Raw genomic sequence first — 22,946 nt, 5'->3', positions numbered from 1 at the left:
GAGATATGTAAACATAAAAATACTCTCAGATGTAAAGAAATTATGCTTACTCCATAAATATTTTTGAATAATAACAAGTACAGCCAGTTTTGGGGGAGGTAGTGAAGTAGAGAGGAACTACTGTGCACTCCAGGGTCTTATATATATTTTTTGACCATTGTGCCTCTTTAAAGTAAAGGAAAACACTGAAAGTAGAAAGGCTTCAATTCATGAAAACAATCAAGAAGGTAAGTCTGCAGGATTCAAAACAGTATACAAAGACTTCACATGATAAACTGGCTATAGGGAAACTCTGATTTCTGAGAAAACTTAGAAAACAGATATCTATGTATATAAAGATGTATTATAATTAAACCATTATACTGAAATATAATGCAGTTATCATATGATCAGTAATAAATAGGAATTGTCATTGCTTCATGCCTAATTTCTTTGGAATATCTTTTACCTGTAGATATCTGAAACGTTAAAAACACAACAGTAATAGTATTTTAAAACATTGTCATAAAGCTATTTTGCTGTTCATTCTAACACAGCACATTTGAAATAACATTGTCTTTTGAATTTTTCAGGCCTTTGAGTGAGTAGGGCAGCCCYCTCGCTTCCAATCCCTTGCATACTTCTTTCTTAAATTCTCTGGATTAGAAGTCTGCTCAGGTAATTTGAGGTAGAAGTCCCTTTTCCCAACATTCAACTAGTACAGGTCTGCAATAGTCCCCCTGCCAGAACTTTATAGGCAATGAGGTAGAGCATCTGTCTCTGTAGCCTGCAGCATTTTACATGAGTTTATCACTGGCACAATAACCACACTATATTTGGAAGTAGATGCACAGTCTAAAATACAACTGCACAGCATATTGGCAGATAAATACGAGAGTAGTGAAAAACAAAGATAGAATATTTCCCAGCATAAATCCATTTCTAGATAGAACATGTGTGTGTGCATGTATGTGTGTGCATGTATGTGTGTACGTGTATGTGTGTACGTGTATGTGAGGGTCCACATTATAGAACTATACACAGTAATTGTCCTTTAGACCATGTATATCAGCAAGCAAAACTTTATGTTCTAAATCAGCAAAAAGAAGATACGTGTGTGTGCGTGTGTATGTATAAATAAACGTATGTATGTATGATGTATGTATGTATGTATGTACGTATGTTGGTTTTTGGTTCATATAATTGTGATATGATAAGAAGGACTCCAAAACATAGTTTATACTCAAAATAATCTCAGAAAAGGAAGTATTATTATTTCTACTTCAAAGTTTAAGACCTGTAAGACACAAAAGGAAGAGGTAAAATGCTTAAAATTCCCCAGGAAGTCTGCATGGATCTAGGAACAGAAAGAAGCAGGACTCCTGAGTTCCAGTACAAAAGCTGTGAAAAAAGTATACTTGATCCTTGATGCCAAGGGAACACAGGCTATGTGAGTATAAATATAACTGTGTAGTGGTCATATTTGATTTACGAGAGTCCAAATGACATGTATAAAACATTGTAAAAAAAAATCTTTTGATGAATCTAAAAAAAAATAATAATTTCTGAACAATCTTTAAGGGTCAGACCATCAAGAAAGAGACTGACCATAAACTAGTTATTTTTATGATCGGTTAACTCCTAAAGGAGTAACTTAAAAACATTATTGAGCGAGCACTGCAAAGTCTTCTCAAAAGTGCAGTTCTAGCCACAAAATGCTTCTTTAAAATATGTCTGTTTCTTTTGACACAGTAATTTAAGTGTTACTATATATAAAAACTGGAAATAACACACGACATCAGTTTTATTAACATTTAGTACAACTGAATCAATAATACCTCAACACCCTGTGTAGTCTAGAGTTGCTGTATCACTTGTTCATATTTGAGATGATTACAAATAATGAAGAATGAGCTTCTGTATTCTTTTGTTGCACAAAGTGTATAAACTGTTGCAAGTGAGTGTTTTTAACTGACTTAAAGTTGGGTGAAGAACAACAGTATGYGGAAAAAGATATTTTTATGCAGAGCACTGAGATGTTAGATTGGTTAAAAGCTATCTTAATGGTATCTGCGACAGAAATCTCATTGGTAAGCAAGACTCTAATGCCCTGTTATCACAGCAGTTCCACAATGGAAGTTATATTTGTCTAGAACTCCTAAACTGCTTTCACCTTTTTTTCATAGAGTCATCTTCAACACATTTTTATATAATTTAATAGAAAACAAAATTTTAAGTAGTATTTCTTTTCACATTAGAAGCATTGAGGAGAAAAATGTAAACTTGGAGAGGAATTGTTTTAAAAAGACAATGACAACTGCATCGGTAGGCAACTTGGCAGATACTCTTAGATGACCAAAGAAGGGATGGAGTATATTTCTCAGGTAAAAATAAAAGGAAATACTACAGTTATAGAGGAGAGAGAATCTGTTCAAAATGGCATATATTTTAGAGTGGATTCCTACTGAAATAAGGCAAATGAAATTATGCAGCCTGTCTGTCAATCCCACTTCCAAACAACTCAAAGTTACCTTGCAAGGAGGATAAATTTCAACCTGAAATTATTAAACTCCTAGATAGCTCCTGTTGAGTTCTGAAAACCTGGCAGCTTTTCACTTCTATTTTTCCCTCACAGAAGGGAAATATCCAAATTGGTACCCACAGTAAAGGAAGAGCAGATACATATCAGAGATTATCATTTCTGTTTGCCCCTACCTGCGTGGCCAGTAAACACATGGTCTGGATGAATAATGTGCTGTCTCTTGCCTAAACAGACTCATACAAGCTGGGGAAGATACTGAGGAGTGATGAAAAGTGCTGTGGACTGGAACCAGAACAGATGATACAAAAGAGAGAGGCATGTGATGACAAGCTGATACTCAAAGTGTCATACTGAAAGAGGGTGGATAGGATCGCGTGGGGCATATCATACAGCAGCTTTGCTAGGTCCAGGGATATCAAGAGGAAGATGACTTGGGACAAAAAACTCAGAAAAAGATACATTTCTTTATTTCTACTGATCACAGAAAATTGTTACTATCTCAAATTATCTTTAGACAAATCTGAAGCATGCGACAAGCTTACAGTGAAGAACCTACATATTTTAATTACGAAGGAAGAAAAGGCAAAGGATTACCTGGGGAGATGAGGGACTAAAAGTCACGTTGATGACAGATTCTGTGTGCCCTCCCAATTTATGTGAAAAGGTGCTTGAACGCATCTCATATATGTAAGCCTGAAGAACAACAAGAGATAACATTTTCACTTTAAAGAAATATATAATAGTCTAGGAGCACTAAGTTATAGTATAGGAGGACTAAAGATTCAGTCCACAGAGACTTTATAAATGTTTCGTAACTGCTAAGCAGATATAGATGTCATCGACATCTTAGTAGAGTTTTATACAATTCAGGAAAATTTAGCAAATACAAATAAGACAAATGAAAATATGATTTAGAAAGAGCAATGCAAACTTTTCTCCTTAAATAAATAAATAAACATTAAGTATATTTGAAATAGACACTCAGGTTAAAAATGACTTTTTAAAATGAATTTTAAGGATGTTCTTCAGAATTTAATCCTTTTACTTTATTTTTAGTAGAAATATGTAGAAATCCGTTGCTGTGATGTCTAAATTTGAAAACTGTTATGTTCATCACTACATTATATAAACTTCTTCAGTTTCTACATAGGTCTTTGCAGCTTTTAATTGAACCATATGGAATTCAATAACAAATCAATAAATATTAAGAGTGACACAATAAGAAAAAGCATACTTCATGTCTTTGCTTCTTAAAGAAAAAGGAAAGCCACAAAGGAAAAAGTGCTTTCCGAGGAGCAAATTAAATTCAATAGAAAAATAATTATATTCTTTTTGGTACAGTCTCAAATAATGGAATAGTGCCAATACAGAAACATATTAAGAAAACAATCCAAAATTCAGTGAAACCCATAGATATACTGATACTATGAAAAAACTGGGTTGTGTTACTAAACTAGCATTATCTCATGTAAACAAAATAGAAAAACACATTTTTTTTAAATAAATCCTGTAGTATAGGTCCTCCACATATAAAACAATTTTAAGAGTCAAGTGCTGGTACACAGAATTCTTTTAGACTATGCCTTATCTAGTGAGAATTATTTTCAGTCAGACAGTATGTATACACAAGGCATATCAAAAAGATATATAAAATACATAGAAAACATGCAAATTTATTGGTACTTTATAGATAAAATGTGTATCTCAAAAGAAAGAATAAGTTGTAAACCATGCAAAAAAAAATAGCCAAAGATAATAACCTGAACTCTACAGTTGCAATAAAAATTGAAATGTTCCATTTTCCTTATTAAATCTCTACAGTTATGACTATGAACATGGAATTCAAAGTATTTCAGAGCACAGCCTAACATACAGTAAATCAAACTGTGCCTAGACAGTATTACAACAATATATTATATTACCCTGTGACTTGTTCTAAATAGCTTTTGTTGATAGTATCCCAAGATGAGTTTAATTGTTCAGACCCAGGGCAATTCAGTTTACCCTAACAGACAGCAAACTACTACAAGATATTTGTGATAAAAACTTGTGGATTCAAATGACAGTCTTCTGGATTAATGAAAAGATTCAGGGACCAATGCAGCTCCTGAAAAACACTCAATGGCTCACTCAGAAAACAAATCTTATCAATCAGCCTCCTCCAAGGATTCTCTAATCCAAACCAGCACTGAAGAAACACTGGATAGTCTTAACTCCATGTCAAATCTTCCATTCATGACTATATCCACAGAGAAGCAAACCAAAAGGCCAACTATAAATCTACTTAATTGCATTCAGTATTATATAGTTTGCATATTCTGGATTCAGTTCAGGATATGGAATTAAAACCATCTACTGGCATCAATGAAGTACCTAAAAATGGACAGAGAAGAAGTTATCCATTTTTAACCTCTGGATCTTTTGCAGCATTCCACACAGTTGTTGCCATATTAACTGGTGAAAGTAGCAGAGTCCAGAGCGTTAAAATCATTGTGTCCTTCCTAAAAGGATACAGAAAATGCTTGTTAATGGGAAACTCTGCCTCAAACTGTAAGACCTCTTCCCTACTTTTTTAATATTTCAGGGAACTGGTCAGAATAAGTATATGATTGCTAGTATATACAAGCTGCAATTTTGTGTATTAAAACCTGATCATACCACAGCTACTACAACTAACACCTCTTGAGAGATGATCAGTTCCCATGGGAACAGACAGATAAGGGTAACAAGATAATAGTGATACAATAACACAGAAAAAAGCATTCTGAAGCATTTGTAGACATGAAGTTGTTTTCTCTCATGGTAAGTACAAGGCCATATATTAGTAAATTCATTCTGTACATGGCAGTACTCAAGTTCTTGCTGTCGTGAAGTTTTCTATTCAGAAACACCATAATTAATGTTTGTAATTATCTTCAGTTAGCCCTAAGATTCTGCTTCATTGACATAAAAAAATTAAGAGATAGGGTTGGTTATTTACTTCACATCCCAAATAGATTATAATAATGCAGTGTAATAAAGCTTAAATAGAGATGGTTTTAGAAAACTTCTACTATAATAGTACCCTCCAAAAATTCCCTTATATTATAGGCTGTAAGACCACATCCATCTGCTCTCCTCCTTTCACATTGGCTCTCCACTCTTCACTCTGGTGATACTATATCATGACTCAACTGATACCAAAATTATTATATGCTGACACCTGTGTGGTATTTCAGTACCTACAATATCAGCTTTGTGCTCTTGTCATCACAGCTGAGCTTGGTCACACTGTATACCACTTGGCCCTACTGCCCAGACTTCCCACAGACCTTTCTTCCAAGAACAGGGGTAGTTCTAGCAACAGCCTTTCTACTCCAACAAAGATGAGGTGCAGAGATGCAGGCAGGTTGCACTTCACCACCACCACAGTGCAGAGCAGAGCTCAGTGCACATGCACGCACTATTAGTGGAAATCCAAAAGTCTCAAGTCAATGGATGAGAGAGGAGATGCTGCTGCAGTTAGGAGTCCATATTCCATGGAGGTTCCAGGAAAGAAAAGAGTACATTGAGGGTGAGGAGAGCAAGAGGCGTTACAAGCTGTCTGCAGAACAGGATGTTCCTCCATGTCTATTGACTGAAGAGATTCATGAGAACATAGGGAGACCATCCCTGCCAAATGCCCTCCAAAATCCTGTTGGACCTCTTGTCAGAACAGTTTAATACTATCACAATACTCAGTAATGCCACGACAGTTTTTAGGTGTTTGCAACATGAAAAATTCAAAATCTATCCCTCATCACTATTGTACACATGTCCCTGCCCTTTGGAATTGCAGGAGTGACAAAACAGGACAAATATGTCATGGCATGTTGCTTAACACACTGGAGAGAATAAAATCATCCCTAAATTCAGGTATTTGTTATGAAGCGTAAGTCCTCTGGACTCTGCACACCTGACACATGAGGAGCTAGTGAAACGTACATGAAATTTTAAAGCTCCTATTGCAAGTGAATACCTTCCTTCACAAGCTAGGGATAATTACTCTGCAATTCCAAGTTGTTACTACAGAAGTTATCATTCAGACATGATGAAGTTACCCCATTTCTCCAGTATCAGCACCAACGTATTAGATGTGTCATTTCCATTTCAAATGTCATCTCTGCTTGCAAGTTTTGATTATATATCACTGTTTTCAAGCAAATACCTGTGAATCAGCAAACTGCCATCAATAAATTAGTGACAGGGAAGGGCTGTAGCAACTGAAGACACTGACACGATGAAAATAATCCTGCTGGTATTAACTGATGGTGTGTCACTAGTCCCTAACCGGGAAGGCACTCCCACATTAAAGGGAAGTTATGGCACCTCTGGCGGAGCCCAAGCTAGTAAAATTTTGCCAGGCTTAATCAAACTTGAAATCAACACACATACTGCCAAAACCAGGGAAGAATAATCAACTTTTCTTGGTGTGATGAGGTACTGCAGCAATTCTGGCATGCACACATTATCACCCATCTATCACAGCTACTGTTGCTCAGCAAAACAAGGAACCATGAGCAATGCCTGCATCAGTTCTTCAGCTTATACTAAGATCAGTCTTAAGCAGAGAGGTGGAGGCAGGAGACAGGACTATGCTATCATTCACTATCACCTTTGTTCCTTCCAACCCCAAATTTCTAAATTTTTTTTCCTTTTTTTTTCTTTTCCTCTTCAAGGCTGTAGTGATCCTAACCGGAAGACTATAGTACATCGAGGAGTTAGTGATCCACATAATAGTTAACCTGAGTAGGCGCTGGCCTGTGCTCTGCTACGCTGTGCAATGCAGCACATATCTGCTGTGCTGTCTGCTGTGCTGTGCTGCACATATCCCTTGGTTGGAGGATAAACTCAGCCAGTTAGCTGTAACAGAGGAGCCTGTAGGTAGCTCCCACTTGGTATCAGTGATTACACCACCTGCATGTCCTTGTCTTTATCTTAAAGTGAAGCATCAAGCTGTGATGTGAACTTCCTTTTGTTTGACAGTAGAAATGATGAATAAAATTGTTTTCTTCTAAAAAAAATCCTATAAGAGCTCTAAGGACCAAAATGCTGGTGATCCTCTCCACGGATGGGATCTGCACTGAGTGCCAGGCTGTGCCCTGACTGAAGGTCCACCCGATGCTGCACAGCTTGGGGTTTCCAGCATTTGAAGGGACATAAGATTACCTATTCTCTTTTTCCCTCTTGTGTTAGCTCCAATAAATGGTATTTTAAGCAATATCTTACATAGTCTGAGCACCTTTCTTACCAGGTTCTTAATGAACACTAGCACCAGCACTTTGCACCAGTGCACAGCAAAGCCTACTCTCCTCCTTGCCTCGTAGGCAAAAACAACAGGAGAAGTCAAGGAGTCAAGAACACAAAACACTGTGAATCATAGATCTACAGTGTCTTTCAACAGGTTCTGAGCCAAGAAGAAATATGGTTCCATGTTTTAACTATGAGAACATATCACAGACAGAGAGGTTAGTGAAACTGAACATTTTCCACCATAATTCAGTGGCTTATAAAACTTTGCCAAATTTATCCATTAAAAATTAATTTTCCATTCTAGACTCTCAGTTTTATTTTAATTTGGGGAGGAGCACATTCATTTTTGACTTAATGTCAAGGTCCCAATTTCTCTCTGCAAAGTAGATTTGATAATATTTCACTTTTTTTGAAGATAATCCCATGTTTGTGAAACACAGGTATTCTAGTAATTTATGCTCTTCCACACAGTTCCTAAATCAACCCTTTGGCTCACACTTTTCTTTTAAAAAATACTACGAAGCAGTTGGGTAGCTTCACTAGTATCTAACAAGCAGGTATTCAAACAGTTGTCTAAAAAAGAGATGTTAAATAAAGACACTTCTTAACCTGAAAAGAATTCAAATGCTTACCTTCCACCTTTCAAGAAATGATTCTAACTGTTGAACTGGGTTAGGCTGTGCAGCACTCCTCTGAATCAGTAACATTGTGTGACAAGATTCACTGGGGCCAAGAAAAGGAAAGACAGACAAGTACACATGGAAACCAAGGTGTAGCTAAGCACTGAGGAATCTGGGATGGGAAGACCATGATTCTGATCTATACTACAGATACTTCTTTATTATTGAAGGGTTGCTACACAAAACACACAAAACAGGGCTGGGAACAAAATTTTCCCACTGTACCTCGTTCCTCAGGAGAATTCTCTCACAACAGAATTACTGTTAAACTTCTTTCTGATACTCTGTTTCTAGCCCTATAAATCTTGACTTTCTAGATGTGATGGTTCAGCTTCAACAGAAAAAGGGGCAAAGTCCCTGTCTACATCCCAGCATAGTTTATTACCTTGTGGTAGCTATCATTGTCTCTTCGCACAACTGTGCTTTTAAGGAAAGTAACAGTAAACATTTTAAATCAAAGTAATTTTGACATGTGTATCACAATAGTATGCCATTAAAATAAAAATAACACCATAAAACACAGTGTATAAAAAAAGCTTCTGTTTAATAAACTCTAGTCACAGATATTTAAGTCAGTCAGTAATAGTCTAAATTCTGCAAATCAAAGTCAACTTGGTGGAAGATTGAAAATGAACTTTTCAGTAAATTTATTTTTAACTTCAATAGTAAAAAAAAAAAGAAATAGTATTTTAACAGAAATGACGTTCAGGCATGCACAAGAAGTGGAATAACTCCAATATAAATACTCTCCTACTATAGTCTGCCATCATTCTAGTTTTACTACATTTTTGATGTTATTCAAATTGTTTTACTATTCTGTACTTAATAGGTGATTTTAGCATATTCTTCTTTAAAGAAAAAACAGTAAGTGAATTATAAATGATACCATAACACTAGTGACAGAAAAAAAGTTGAAAATATGAGTTCAATGATAGAGGAAGAACAGATTTTCTGCAAACCAAATGTAATAAAAAAGAAAGCAGAGCAGTCTAGGAAGTACTCAGCAATACCCCAAATGCATATGTGCATATAATCTGCTACAAACTTTAGCCAAAGTCAATCTCTTTTTTTTATATTAAGACCAATTTCTAGTAATAAAAGTACTGATTCAGGGGATATTGATATTTCCTTTCCATTTCTGTCCAAGGTCAGCCAAAAGTAAAAATCATTTACCTGTACCATTAACTTCCAAACAAGTTTCCTGCACCCATAACCACATACTTACTTGTGTTTCCTTTCACTTGAAGTTTGGAGAACATTTGGAGTAGTCAGTTTTCATTAACCTACAGTATGAAAGTGTATTTAGCACTGTATACGTATATACAAGCTTCTGCTTTCTTCTCTAAATTGTAGCAAGAGACAGGGAAGAAGGGTGAAGGTCCCTCCTTGAGGAGAAGAAGAATGTATATCCGAATGGAAAACTACTTAATTCTACTGCACTGGTAGGGAAGGTGTGCTAAATAATTTGACTCTGTATCTGCAGAGTTTCACTATAAATTCTTTCCCATGTTTTCTTATACTCTGCTTTCAATACAACCTTGTCCCCATCTGTTCCCTTTGCCCCCTAGTCCAATCCAGGGCCATCTCCATTTGAGTCAGACTTACACTTACACTCCTACTCCCTGCTGGGAAGGTGAGGAGAGGGAAGCATATCAGCAAGAGAAACACTGAAAGCACACCAGAAATTTTCTCCTTGTTATCAGTTTTTGTGCAGGGACTATAAAAGCAGCAGCAGATTCAAGAAAAATCCTTTGTAGCCGCTGCAGCTTTAAACCAGATCATGTTCTTAACAAACAGACTGTGAAAAAAATTGCCCACATCTAGCATATCTAATTTGACCTTACGCGAAAAGAGATTTTTTTCAGAAGTTTTGCATGGAATGGCCAAAATCATCCCTTTCCTGGGATGATTTCTAACATTTCAAATGAGCTCAAGAGGATGCAAGCTTCCATTAGTGCCACCAAACCTGGTACACACATCCATCCTACATGATATAATTGTTTAGCTTGCACTCCACCCACCATCCCTCATTTACATTGGGGCTGCATGTCCCACTGAACCATGTATTCTTCCTTAATCTCAAGCTTAAAAAGCATCTGAGTTACTTATATTAAAATTTAAAATAACAATCAGCTTGAAGTAGACACTCAGCATGGAAAGTTTCAGCCCAAAATGTTCTCGTTTGACAGTTACAAGCAACTGAAAACAGAATTATAGTGGAAAGTGTTAGACTACCTTAACTACAGGCCCCAGTGCCAACTCCACACATAATAAAACAGAGTTCAGAAATATCCTAAGTACTGATTCACATTCTTCAGTCCCAGGATATCTTATATACTCCCCACATGGCAGCATGGAAAGTAAAGTCTGTTCAAGCCTGCCACCAAAACGCTGAGTACAATAAACCCCTCTGAGAGTTCCTTCCCCTTCCAGTGCCATTTGCTGGGGAGACTGTCTTTGTGGTATTCACAGGAAATTGCCCACTATAGTGGGATTCCAGTTTCCACCTGAATTCTTTCCATATAACCACAAAAGGAGTAACGGTGAAAATTAATAATGCTCTTTATTATTAAAACAGTGAATATTACCAAGTTCAGTCACTTTTCAAGATGCAAGGGATACTTTTTAAATATATCAGTACTCTAACAGTTATAGCTAACATACTTCGAATTTTCCTTACTTAAAAAAAAGGTCATATAAACAGATCTAAACCATAGCTCAGTTTTGCTTCTGTAAGCCTCCCTTCTTAGACGCTTCCGATTTACATTTTTCCTGAATTTAGTTTCTACTTAATTAGCCAATTTCAAAGCCTTATATATATGTTAGCTTTTATTTGTCTGCCTGTGGTATTTATGCAGCATCAAACTCTACTGCATCTAGGTTGTTTCATTTTTACTTTTACAACATAGGTGGGTTTGGCAAAGTGCAGAATTATTACTTGAAGATTTTCTTCTAGTAAAACTTACCTCACCTCTGGTTACAGTCTCTTATGAAGCAGCATGGTTGGACCATAGCCATTCTGCAAATGGTTCTTTTCTGACTGCCGCTGAGACTCTCTTCTGTATCAACTGTACCAATAATTACATTCCCTGCTTGTGCACTGCTGTTGACTGTTTGACAGAAATACTACAAAATTAAACAAGATGCAGAGGATCCTCGTTCCATTTTAAGCATAACAGAATTTCTTTAACTTAACAAAGGATTTCCCCATCTTAGAAAATCCGCGAACACAATGCAGTCAACTAATAGGACTTTGGGAGATATGTACCAACAGAGCAGAATAAAATCATTCAACTGCTGTCAGAGCTACATGATAAAAAGTATACATTTTTAAAACACAAGCACTATGGGTATAAATCTRTACACATCTCACTGCTGTTTTTATATGTAAATGCATGTATACTGAAATGAAAAGTGGGTATTCATATCTCCTCTGACTTCCTGTTTTGCCTACATTTGAATATGGGGCTTTTTCTTTATAATAAATTTTCCTTAGCAAAAAGGCCAATTTCATAAACTTCCACTCAGCTCTCAGATGTATTACCAAGCTTAAAACTTAGCACAGTAACACAGTGTAGCCTGATAAAGTTCAGTTCTGACAGGCCACTAGAAAAGAGAAGTTCTGTAGCAGTTAAGCACACTTCTATACAGGCAGCAGAAAATCCTTCACTGCTCTCAGCTGCTAGTCTGGTAAAGTTTTATGATGGCCCAGTCTGAAGTATAGAGGCACCACAGACAAAGCGATAACCTGAAGAGTCCAAGAAGCAAGCAAGAGCAGCTAGAACTGTGTTCATGCTCACATAATTCCACAGTTCATAAAATAATCTACCAAGGTTACAGTTTTCAATAATCTTCAAAGATATACCCAGAGAGACAGCACAGTAACAGCACACTATAGAGGCATGCCTGTATTAATAAGAAAGCAGTATCTGTGTCTTCCCTCCTAGGATAACAGTCATAAAAGCCATTCACACTACCAACAAATCCAAGAAACTGAGGCACAAAAATAATCCAAAATTGTGTTCTTCTTTGGAAAGGGCAGAGAGGCAGAGAGTTGGCAGAGAGGAAGTCACAGACCCTGTCATTCATTCTCTGCCATGGATTTCCTTCTGCCAAGCAATGTCAGTCTTCTTTTTTCCACAGTAATCATTACTAGTGATACTTTCTCCAGATGTTTTATTTTAAAGCCTGAGTTAAAAAATATGGACTTATAAAATATAACTTCAGCAAAATATAATTGGGATACCAATGACACTGAAACTCAAAATACCTCAGACAGCCCCTACCACTGCTCCATATAATTCTGTTACATTCTGTAATGTAATACATTCTGTACTGTAACCCGCCTAGTACAAAGTGTAGACCAAGACAATAAATACTAGACAGCACCACTGTCAAACTTTTCTACAAGTAATTTTGCCACTCCACTAAAGAAAATCTCCTACTTTCTTTTCTAAACCCAGTATTAAAGTCAATAGTACAGCATACTCTACTGTATCAAAGGTACTTAATTTAATCTTTACTGGTACCTTATCCCCAAGAGATAATTAACTAAAAGTACGAATGCAATTCCTGAGCTATTAGCATGTCCTATTTCCTCTGTATACACCTACACCAGAAAATCTGTCTCAGACCCCTGCCTCTTTGCTCAGCTCTATCCTTTAATTTTCCATTCATTAGTACCTAAAGGTTCCAGTGAACTTATGGTCTCAAAGGGAGAGCAGACAGTCACATAATTTTATCATCCACATTTTGGGAGTTCTTGAGGGTGCTTCCCTCTTTGATATCTAAATCATTTTGTGCAATTTGGAACCTAATCAGATGCAGTTTTTAAGCTTATCACACCACAGACAGACAAGCATTAACAAGTTCAGCATTCAACCTCATGTCTTTTAGCCACACTTCATTAATCTGCATTATGGAAGTATTTCATAGGCCCATATAAGAGTAACTGACTGCAGTGGTAACAGATTAAGAGCTAGGCTTTCTCTTAACTTTTCTTTTTAAAAAGAAAGGGCAAAAGAAAAAGACCATTGCTAATCTCAGGTTTATAGATCAGAAACGAGCCACAGAAAGACTAATACGACTAACAAGATATTTATAGCAATCAAGAAATAGGTCATAAACTCCTATGGCCACGTTTACATTAGGAAATAGTGCAGCACAAGAGGAGCAAATCGACAGAATGAAACAGTGCTGGCAACCCAACTTCCAGATGTGTTTTGGGGCTCTGCTTCGGGCTATCTCTAGTCTGGTTCTGTGAACCGAACGCCAATAGCACACAGAGTGCATGCAGTTTGCTCAAAGACTTTAGGGTTGCTCTTCCAGTTCAGATTCAGGAATCAATCTGCATGATCCAAAATCATTGTGTGATACAAACCAAAGCACAGAAAACAGTGAGAACTGGGACATGTGCTTCAAAAGCATACTCCTCATCCAAACTAAAAAGCAGATGCTATGTCTCAGCACATTGCCCCAACCATGAGATTGTCCCTTCTCTGATTAATTTGCTAGTGATGGAATGCCATTTATCAATAATGAACTGAAGCCTAAGCAGAGGGTTCAAAACAAGTTAATAGCAAGTATCCAATCTGGAGTCTGATATTTGCATTTATGACATGCAGTACCTTTGCACCCTGCCGTCACAAAACAGCTGAGGTAGTGATCAAACCGGTTTACCTCATCCATCAAAATTCCAAATTACTGAAAGAGGCTTTTCAAGTCATCAAAGAAAGAACTATTAAAAACAGTTGCTTGTCATCTGAAGTGCCACTTAAACAAGAATAACAACTTAATTATGAAAGCCAAAACACTTAAGAATTTAAAAAGATTAAAGGAGTAAATTTTCCTGAAATTGTAGCCATTTCATTATCAAAAGACATTTTGGGAACTATTTCCTTTCTTCCCAATGCCATGCCTTCTTCTGAACCTACCCCTCAAAAATTTACTTCAAAGATAATAACCCATCTGTAAAAAAAATTTAGGACTTATAAGAATTTGAAAGGGGTACTTTAGGGAGTTGAATGGCTTGGAAACACTGGATGAACTTCAGTCAACTGAGCTTCAAAGAGTGGAGGATAATATTTTTTTAGTTGGACAGTAGAGTTACACAGAATGACTGGCACATACTTCTCATCTTACTACAATAGTGTCTGATAGTCCATCAGGAGTGGGATTTGTTACTCTAAGCATCATATAGACAGGACATAGAAATAGTAGTGAAAAAAACTGAAATACTTTAAATATAGGATTGTTATTTAAATATTTTAATTTAAAATAGTAAGATAATCTCTCATAAATTTAACTTTCAGACTTTAACATAATGTTTATTGAAACCTTTTTCAATGCTTATTGAAGAAGTTTGAAGCACAATCAAATGACTGAGATACCACCAGAATCAGTTCATGTACTAACCAGGTTTAATTTTGACAATCATGATGTCCTTTTCAGATGTAAAAAGAACTTATTTTTAAAACTTCCAAATACCAGTTCATCATCAAACTGATTGGGATTTGAAGGCTTAAAAAATATATTCTTCTTTCGCTCTATGAATAAAGCTGGGGGCAAAAGGATGAAGTCTACTAATTCTAAGATTTTGATAGATTTGGTAAGGAAAAAAAACTAGTTCAATGCTAGGGATTATTCTCCCCCTGTATAATAAAGCAATTTAAAATGCAAAATAAAACCTGAAAAAAATAGTATAAATATACTAGCTATAGAAGCCTGATTTAAAAGAACAGTTTAACTATGCTATTATTGTAACTTGTAAATGATTTCCAAATCATAATTGATAAAAATCATATGTAAAAAACAAACTGGCAAAAAAGGATGTATCAGTTCCTTAGCAGATTACTTAGGAGATGCTTAATCAGATTCTTATTTTACAATTGCTTAAATGCACTTGTGACTTAATGTTATCATATAATCTAGTGAAAAGAGCAAAGTTAGTATAAACCATCAGGCTATCAACACTGATTCTCATTAGCTGGCAATTTTTCTTTACGAAACAAATACAACCAATCTTTTATATCCAAGTTGCCTCCTCATTAGTTAAAAAACAATTACTTGAATCAATCTATCTTTTTACAAAGCAGTTGCAGATAGTCTCTGCCACAAACCTTTTACAGTCAAAATACTGCTACAGGGGAAATGGCTAATCCCACACAAAGCCGATAGTACTCTGACAGTTCTGAATCCATTAATTTCACTGTGATTATACCTATTTTCAGAAGAGAGAGTAAAAGAGAAGGGAGAGGTGAGCAGATCAGCTAAGGACAAACATGAAGAGTAGGAGGACAGTTAAGGAAAGATGGTAAAGGGAGCAGGGCAAGAAAGGACTGGCAATTGGTGAATGGAGAGAGTATAAGAAAAAGGGGAAGAGAAAGGGCTGTGATAAGACATGTTATGTCACAGACAAGGGGAGAGAAAGAGAGGCAGAAAAGCCTCCAGAGGCCCAGCTTCATAAAGTTTCCTTAAGATGATTCACAAGTGTCTTGTCTCCTAAGCTTCTAAGACTTAAATTTTCTTCATTTATGACCACCAGAGTGTTCTTTGAAAGTGTTAGAATAGTCTCTGCAGTCAAGACCAGAACCCAGCAGCCTCCTATCCCTGGAAAATACCCAGCAGCAGAGCTACAGATTACCATTTATCTTGCCTTTTTTTTTTTTTTTTTTTTGGCCTCTCTAAATCTTTCCTCCCTGTGCAATGGCCAACCTTCAGCAGGAAGCAAAGGAATGACTTAATCCCAGCTGTGCTTATGCATACTTTGGTGGCATATAGAAGCTGAGAATTTGAATCTTTCAAGAGAGCAGAGACCCAGGGCCTGGCTGTCCTGCTCTCTACACAGTGCTTTCATCAGCAGGGAGCTCTGCAAAAGATGGGAAGCTCTTCCAGTATTCTAAGGAAAAGCAGTGAAGTGGTTCCCTGAACACCACTGAGAAAACTTAATTTCTTATTCTTCTGGATCCTAGAATCACAGTTTTCCATAAGCACCTAACTTTGACTGCAGGAAGACAAGCAACACAGAGAGGGATGAGATTTCTGGCATTTCTTTCTTGCCTTCTCAACATATCCAGGTCTATATGCTGATTGTTGTGTACTTTGCTATCAAATTTGAATCATTCACACTAACTGTACATAGATGCTGGAGTTATGATTGCATATGCCTGCTCTATATCAACAAAGAACAGGAAAAATGGTAATGAGATTAAATTACAGGAGAACCTTAAATTAAATATTAGGGGAAAATACATCAATAAGGACAATTACATACTGGTTCAGATGAACTACTGGATATTCATCAAAGGAAGGGGTTTTTTTATTTGTTTCTATGAGACAGTTAAGCAAATATCAGTCAGGAAATACCCGAGCTTCATCTGGGATAAGGGACATGTACTTGACTGCCTGTTCTGGCCCCCTCCAGATGTATGTTTTACTACTGCACAGCTGGAAATTCCCTTCCAGCATGGGAATCTATCAAGTCCACAGGTACCTGTGCACATGCAAGTGACTTACTAACGCTCACACAGGATGCTTCAAGCACTGAAATAGCCTTCTTCTCATGAAGGATTTTTAAGAGATCAGCAAGGAACAGTACTTAAAAAATTGTTATGGCTAAAAGCTGTTTGTCTACACTGAATAAACCATTAATAAAATGGCAATATATTTTAAGATGTCTGATAAAACTAGTTCATACACTTGGCAAATAACAGAGCTCTTTTCACTATGGGTTCTCAAAGGCAAAATACATCTACCACATGATGGAGTAAAGCAGATGATGAGTTTAACAGACAGAAGCATTGCATTTTTAATGCTTTTATGAGACAAAATAGGAAATAATATTTTAAAAGCTACACATCTTGACGTAAGGAAAAATGAAAATATGACTAAGAGTTCTATTATATAATGTGCATTTTCTTGTCATTATATATATACTATTATATGTTATATAATATCAATATTACTATTAATAATATAATATATAACTATATTGTTAATATAATATAATATATTGATATCACTATATTAATATTATATAAAATTTTTATTTTTTTTATTGTCATCATATATTATCAATCTAATCCAAACAGGAAAGTCATAAAGATACTATCCGATTTGAGAAGGTGAATTTTACAACTGAATGAATATCTGCTAGGAAATTATTAAGATGTATTGCTAGGTAGGGCTGAAATTCTATTTGGAATGTCAATTTCAGTAATAACTAAAGTGTCAACTATCAACAAATTCTACAGTTTGTATTATGCCAGAAGCAGGATCTTGTATCTGAAAACAACTCCGAGTCAGCAAGCACTATCAGATCCAGGTTTGTATCGAGCCACCATTCACAGGTTTGCAGAATGCCTTCAGATATTTCCCCAGACCAGTGTGTTTCCAGCATAATTTTCATCACGATTTACGTAACTTTTCAATTATAAACCCAGTGAGTGAAGGACAGTGATTACAACGAGATGACCAATGGAAATTTGCACAACTTTGCATATGCAGGGATTCTGCAAGTAGTTAGTATTGCTGGTGTTATGTATAAGTATCAAATTGCCCTATCCTGTCTCCTGTTTCTTCTTTCAGTGTTGACTTACAGAGAGAGTAAGAAATTTTTTCCTTCTTCTCCAGTCTGGTTTCTTCAGAGTTGGGAGCCCTAAATTTAATCCTGGATTTAGAATGTGTTTCAAAAACATTCTTTTAGGCAAAATCCTATACTGTGATAAAGAGCATAAATAAAATGGAAGACAACTTCATACAAAACGTGCATTTTTGTTACTGATGTAGCAAACTTTTATGCTGAAAAACCTCTGGTTTTGTAATATGGGTCAGTCAGTGCAAATTGTGAATCCAGACTTTGAGACTCCACACAGCACAGAGTTCTATGTTAGCAAATTACATTTCAACACTGGGGCCAAAGTTTGCCCCTTAAACTCTACAGTTCAATAAGAGTTAGCAAGAATGAATCTGAAAACAATTAAAGACCCCAAACTTAATTTCTGCATTCTGCAGTTTATTTCTGGAAACTTGGACTTTATTCAGAGACCCTCAAGGTATTCAAAGACAAAAATGAAGAACCTAATTAGACATAAGTAAAACAGCTAACTAAAACTCCATGGAGCACAGAAAGATTAAATATTTCTATTTTAAAACATAAAATTTTTCACACACTCCAAATATTTTTGTACTTTTAGATAGAGACTTCTTTGCTCAGCAAATGTTTAGGTAAACATTTTTGTACAGAGTCCAGCAAAATGGAAATCTAAATCCAATCAGAGTATTTGTCCAACATCCTTAATACTATTATTTAATACTCAAAAATCTCCAACAGTCCACTTGTAAAATGGTCAGAAATTAAAATCTTATGTGTATTCATCTAAAAAAGTCAACCTACATCACTTGTAACTTTAGAATATTTAAGATGATTGTAGGAACTGATACCAGAAATGCTAACCTTCTAAGTGTTGTAATCACAACGAATTATGGAAAAGGTCATCACAGTTCAAAACCAGAATACTGTGGGTAGCTGCTTTCATCAGACTGTCAGGTTCCGTGCAGTTTTTGACAAAAGTTCTCTCAAAGAAGTGGGAGTAACCAGTTTGGAGAACACCTCCATCCCATGACTTACAGTTATGTACAACTTCCATTCTCTCTCTCTCTCTTTCTCCCTCTCTCTCTCACATACACACACATACMTACAAAAGCAGTTCAAAACAAGTTGCTACTTAAACCAAACAGAAGCTATACAGAGCTGTTCTACTAATACAAAATAGGTCTCATGTGCTTCACAAGTATAGTAAAAGGAGGACTGAATCTGAAACTCTTTGTTTACAGTAACATATTTCAGTTTTCTGATTCTGTGCCCTGTAGGAATATGGTTTTGATTTTGCTATTAATCAATGTAGCCAGCGCATATTTCTCTCTGTCAAACACTTAATACATTGTGAAATATAACAGGCAGTTTAAGATTAATGACTCTCAATTATATTCCAATTCTGCCTCTTCTGGCTTTAAAATTAATCATATTTGTTAACCATGGGCTGCAAGCATTGCATTTGATAAATTAAACTGCAAGATGATTGAAGATGCAGTTGTTGGTCAGTGGAAAGTTACATAACTGATTTCCAGAATTCGTTATTTGAAGATAACACCTTTTATCCACATTGCTGCATTTTTATGCAGCTTTCATCAATTCCCATGGACATTCACTCATAGAATATGATTTGCAAGAATATCTGCCTTCTTGATATTCTTAACACTGGTCCAGTTTCACATCAGTCCGTCAGGATGTTGTTAGTTTAACAATATGAACGCACTATCCAGTGCCATGTTCAATTTTCTTTTTCAAAAGAAAACACAAAAGTATATCCAATCTCAACATTTCAAAGAGAGGTCTCCTAAAAATGCACCCAAACTTTATTGTGTCCTAACAGTAGCGTTGTAGCAAGCTTTTCCTAAGTTTCTCAGAGTCTGAAACTGACTCACATTTCCTGAGGGGGCAGCAACAAGGACAATGAAAGACCTCTACAGACACACAGTGCAAATTATGCAAAGTCCCAGCCCAGGAGACACACTAAAAAGTGCTGGCTGGCACTGTGCCCACCAGTGACCATATGTCAACTGGAGTAGGATGTAGTCCAGCTATTCAGCTTCCTACGACGCGCATGCATATGCCAAGAATTCAGAGTGAGAGCAAAATCATGTTCTGTTCCTTTCTTTTATCAGCAGTGATTCCAAACAAAAGCCTTAATGCAAAAGCAAAGAGGTCTTATAATAGCACCTCTTTTTATACTATTCATCAGCAACTTTAATAAGTAATCTTAGCTAATTTCATATCATATATTTCATGAGCTGAGAAAATGTTAGATGCATCTTGTTTCAAAGACCAAGCAAAATGCCTCTCTTCTGTACTGAAAAATACATTTTGAAAAGAAAATTACCAGAAACTTTAAAAAAACATTTTATAATGGAAATGAAAGGAATACATTAGCTATTGCCACACTTCCAGGCATGAATGCCAATAAAACCTCTAAGCTTCACACAGAATTGAAGCCAGTGTTTCAAAACTAGCCACAACAGCAAATTCCTCTTGTTCTGAATTTGAAGCTAACCAGAAGCCTTGTGTCATAGTCCTCATGAGTCACCTAGAAAGACCTAGAAGAAAGTTAAACAGATTTCCTACCCAACTGTTGTAAAAAGATTTGTTTACAAGGAACTCAACCCCATATAGTAGAAGAAGCCTAGTCACAAAGTCCTACAGTACAACAAGCTAACAAACATCTATTTCTCATCTATCTCTATTGTGCCAACATGGCATGACAATAGTCATGCAGGACTCACCTAATTAAAGTTAGGTGCATACTCAAAAAGGTAATGATACACTTTTACTCAGGACTCTTTGCTAAGTCTAACTAATTTAAACAGAGTTGATGGTGAACAAGAAGTGAACCTGTCCAGGGAAGGAACACACACAATGAAAGTTACATCATAAATTCTTAAAAGTTCTAATTATAGTTGAATGCCTTTTCATTTTGTATTCAGCTGCCTACTTCATATAAAATCAAGTAATGAAAGCTTCATCTCCCTGTCTATGGCAACTTAAGCAAATCAATGAGTAGTTGCCACAGAGTTCCTAGTGGTCAGATATGTACACTACATAAAGCTGTGCTACAGGATAGATACTATTCTCGTCATCTCTGATGGCACATGACATTTCAGAATCAGGTACCATAAAAATTTTAAGAAATAAGCTTTTAAGAATAACTTTGACTGCAAGATTTGGTAGTTTACAAATTTTCAGGTAAAATAAAGGATACATAGATCAAGAATAGGATGTAACAGTTACATATTAATAAAGTTTATGAAAGTATACTACACCTCAGTTTTGCCTGTAAAGCAGAATCCTAGAAAAATGCATGAAAGGACTAATGGTGCACAGTGTACAAGTAGCTACTGTAGCTCTGGAGGGAAAATAAGCAAAAACATTACTTACCGATTTGTCATCTGATCCACTGGCTATAAACCGCCCACAAGGAGATACTGCAATTCCACATGGATGGCAGCGGCTAATGTGCCCTTCAAAACGACGTTCACACCTTCAGAGAAATTTCAGGACATCTTATTAATACCAAATAAAAACTAGCTCTTATACTACCATTTTCACACAATCTTTTCGAATTCTCATTCATTTTTCTTAGTCTATGGATATACTACGTCAAATCCACAAATTAAGTTTTAAATATCTCTGCAGGAAGATTTTGACAAAACTCAAAAGGCATTACAGAATACCACCCACTAAAAATAAAATGAACACACAAAACTACTGCAGGACAGTGCCCAAGCCTATGCTTTGGTCTTGTTTAGTTTACAAAGACAGACAGAGTATTAGTATTTAGAAATGAGGGGCTGCAATGCCTACCATTAAGCTACTCCTAGTTAGCCATTTCAGCAGGGAAAGCCAAAACCCCCCTCAGTTCGGAGGAGGGTGTTGTGAAAGCCAGCCTGCTCTGTGAAGCTTAGAAATCTCCCTCAAGCAATTCCCATCCAATCAAGATCCATGACGTGGAATCCAAATATAAATAATTATTGCTTGCTTTTCTTATTCCCAAATCTGGATATTTAATCTCTGCTGCTCTATTTACATTCCTACACCATGCACTAATTTACTGGATCTTCTAAATTCAAGAAAGGCAATATATCAGTGAGGTTCCACACCAATAAATCTAACCACCTACAAAATAATTGCGGATAACTTGTTAGTTATCTGTGTTAATACAGTCTAAAGAAAGGAATTCATTTAAATTTAACACAAGTAACTGATTATCTACTTTTAAAGTTAATATTGCAAGGTAGTTTTATTAGCATCGTGGAAGAATTTTTGATAGCTGAGCACATTTGGCACATTAAAAAAATTAAGAGTTTTTTAATGAGCTGAAGATTAACATCCATCTAACAAACAATGCTACGGCTGTAATGAATTGTGATAGCTTAGTAGTTGTTACACAAAGCAAAAAAAATGTATTTAGAATTCTGTTTCCATTTTAAAAGCCATTCTTATACGTGTAAAGCTCAAACAGTTTCCACCACATGATTATTTATAAATGTGTGCTTCATTTCAGAGCTTTATTTTTATATCCATGACAAGGTGTTATTTCACTACAGTCTTATAATAAACTTCTTTTGTCTTTTTCATGGATGCTATCACACTGCCTTTCTCCGTACAAAACAAATACATATGCTTCACCATTATACAGCTAGCACACATTCTTATTATCACAGAATCACAGAATCGCTGAGGTTGGAAGGACCTCTGGAGATCATCTAGTCCAACCCCCCTGCTCAAGCAGGGTCACCTAGAGCACATTGCACAGGATCGCATCCAGGTGGGTTTTGAATATCTCCAGAGAAGGAGACTCCACAACCTCTCTGGGCAACCTGTTCCAGTGCTCTGTCACCCTCACAGTGAAAAAGTTTTT

The 22,946-nt window shown here is 36.1% G+C and overlaps 1 protein-coding gene across 1 annotated transcript in view; it reads right to left on the bottom strand.

Annotated features, from left to right (window-relative positions):
- Window positions 1-389: 389 nt before the first annotated feature.
- The window catches only part of WDR27 (WD repeat domain 27), an 83,757-nt gene continuing 61,200 nt past the window's right edge, over window positions 390-22,946 (bottom strand). Inside the window, exons 22-24 of the mRNA XM_026085092.1 lie at window positions 21,464-21,566; window positions 3,116-3,214; window positions 390-458 (exon numbers count right to left, since the gene is read on the bottom strand). Coding sequence (XP_025940877.1) covers window positions 390-458; window positions 3,116-3,214; window positions 21,464-21,566 — 271 coding nt within the window. The remainder of the gene's footprint in view (window positions 459-3,115; window positions 3,215-21,463; window positions 21,567-22,946) is intronic.

Source organism: Apteryx rowi, unplaced genomic scaffold (genome assembly GCF_003343035.1).
Source record: "Apteryx rowi isolate R43461 unplaced genomic scaffold, aptRow1 scaffold_66, whole genome shotgun sequence".
NCBI classification, from domain to species: Eukaryota; Metazoa; Chordata; class Aves; order Apterygiformes; family Apterygidae; genus Apteryx; species Apteryx rowi.
Note: the sequence above shows the minus strand (reverse complement) of the source record. Positions and strands in the feature narration are given on the sequence as shown.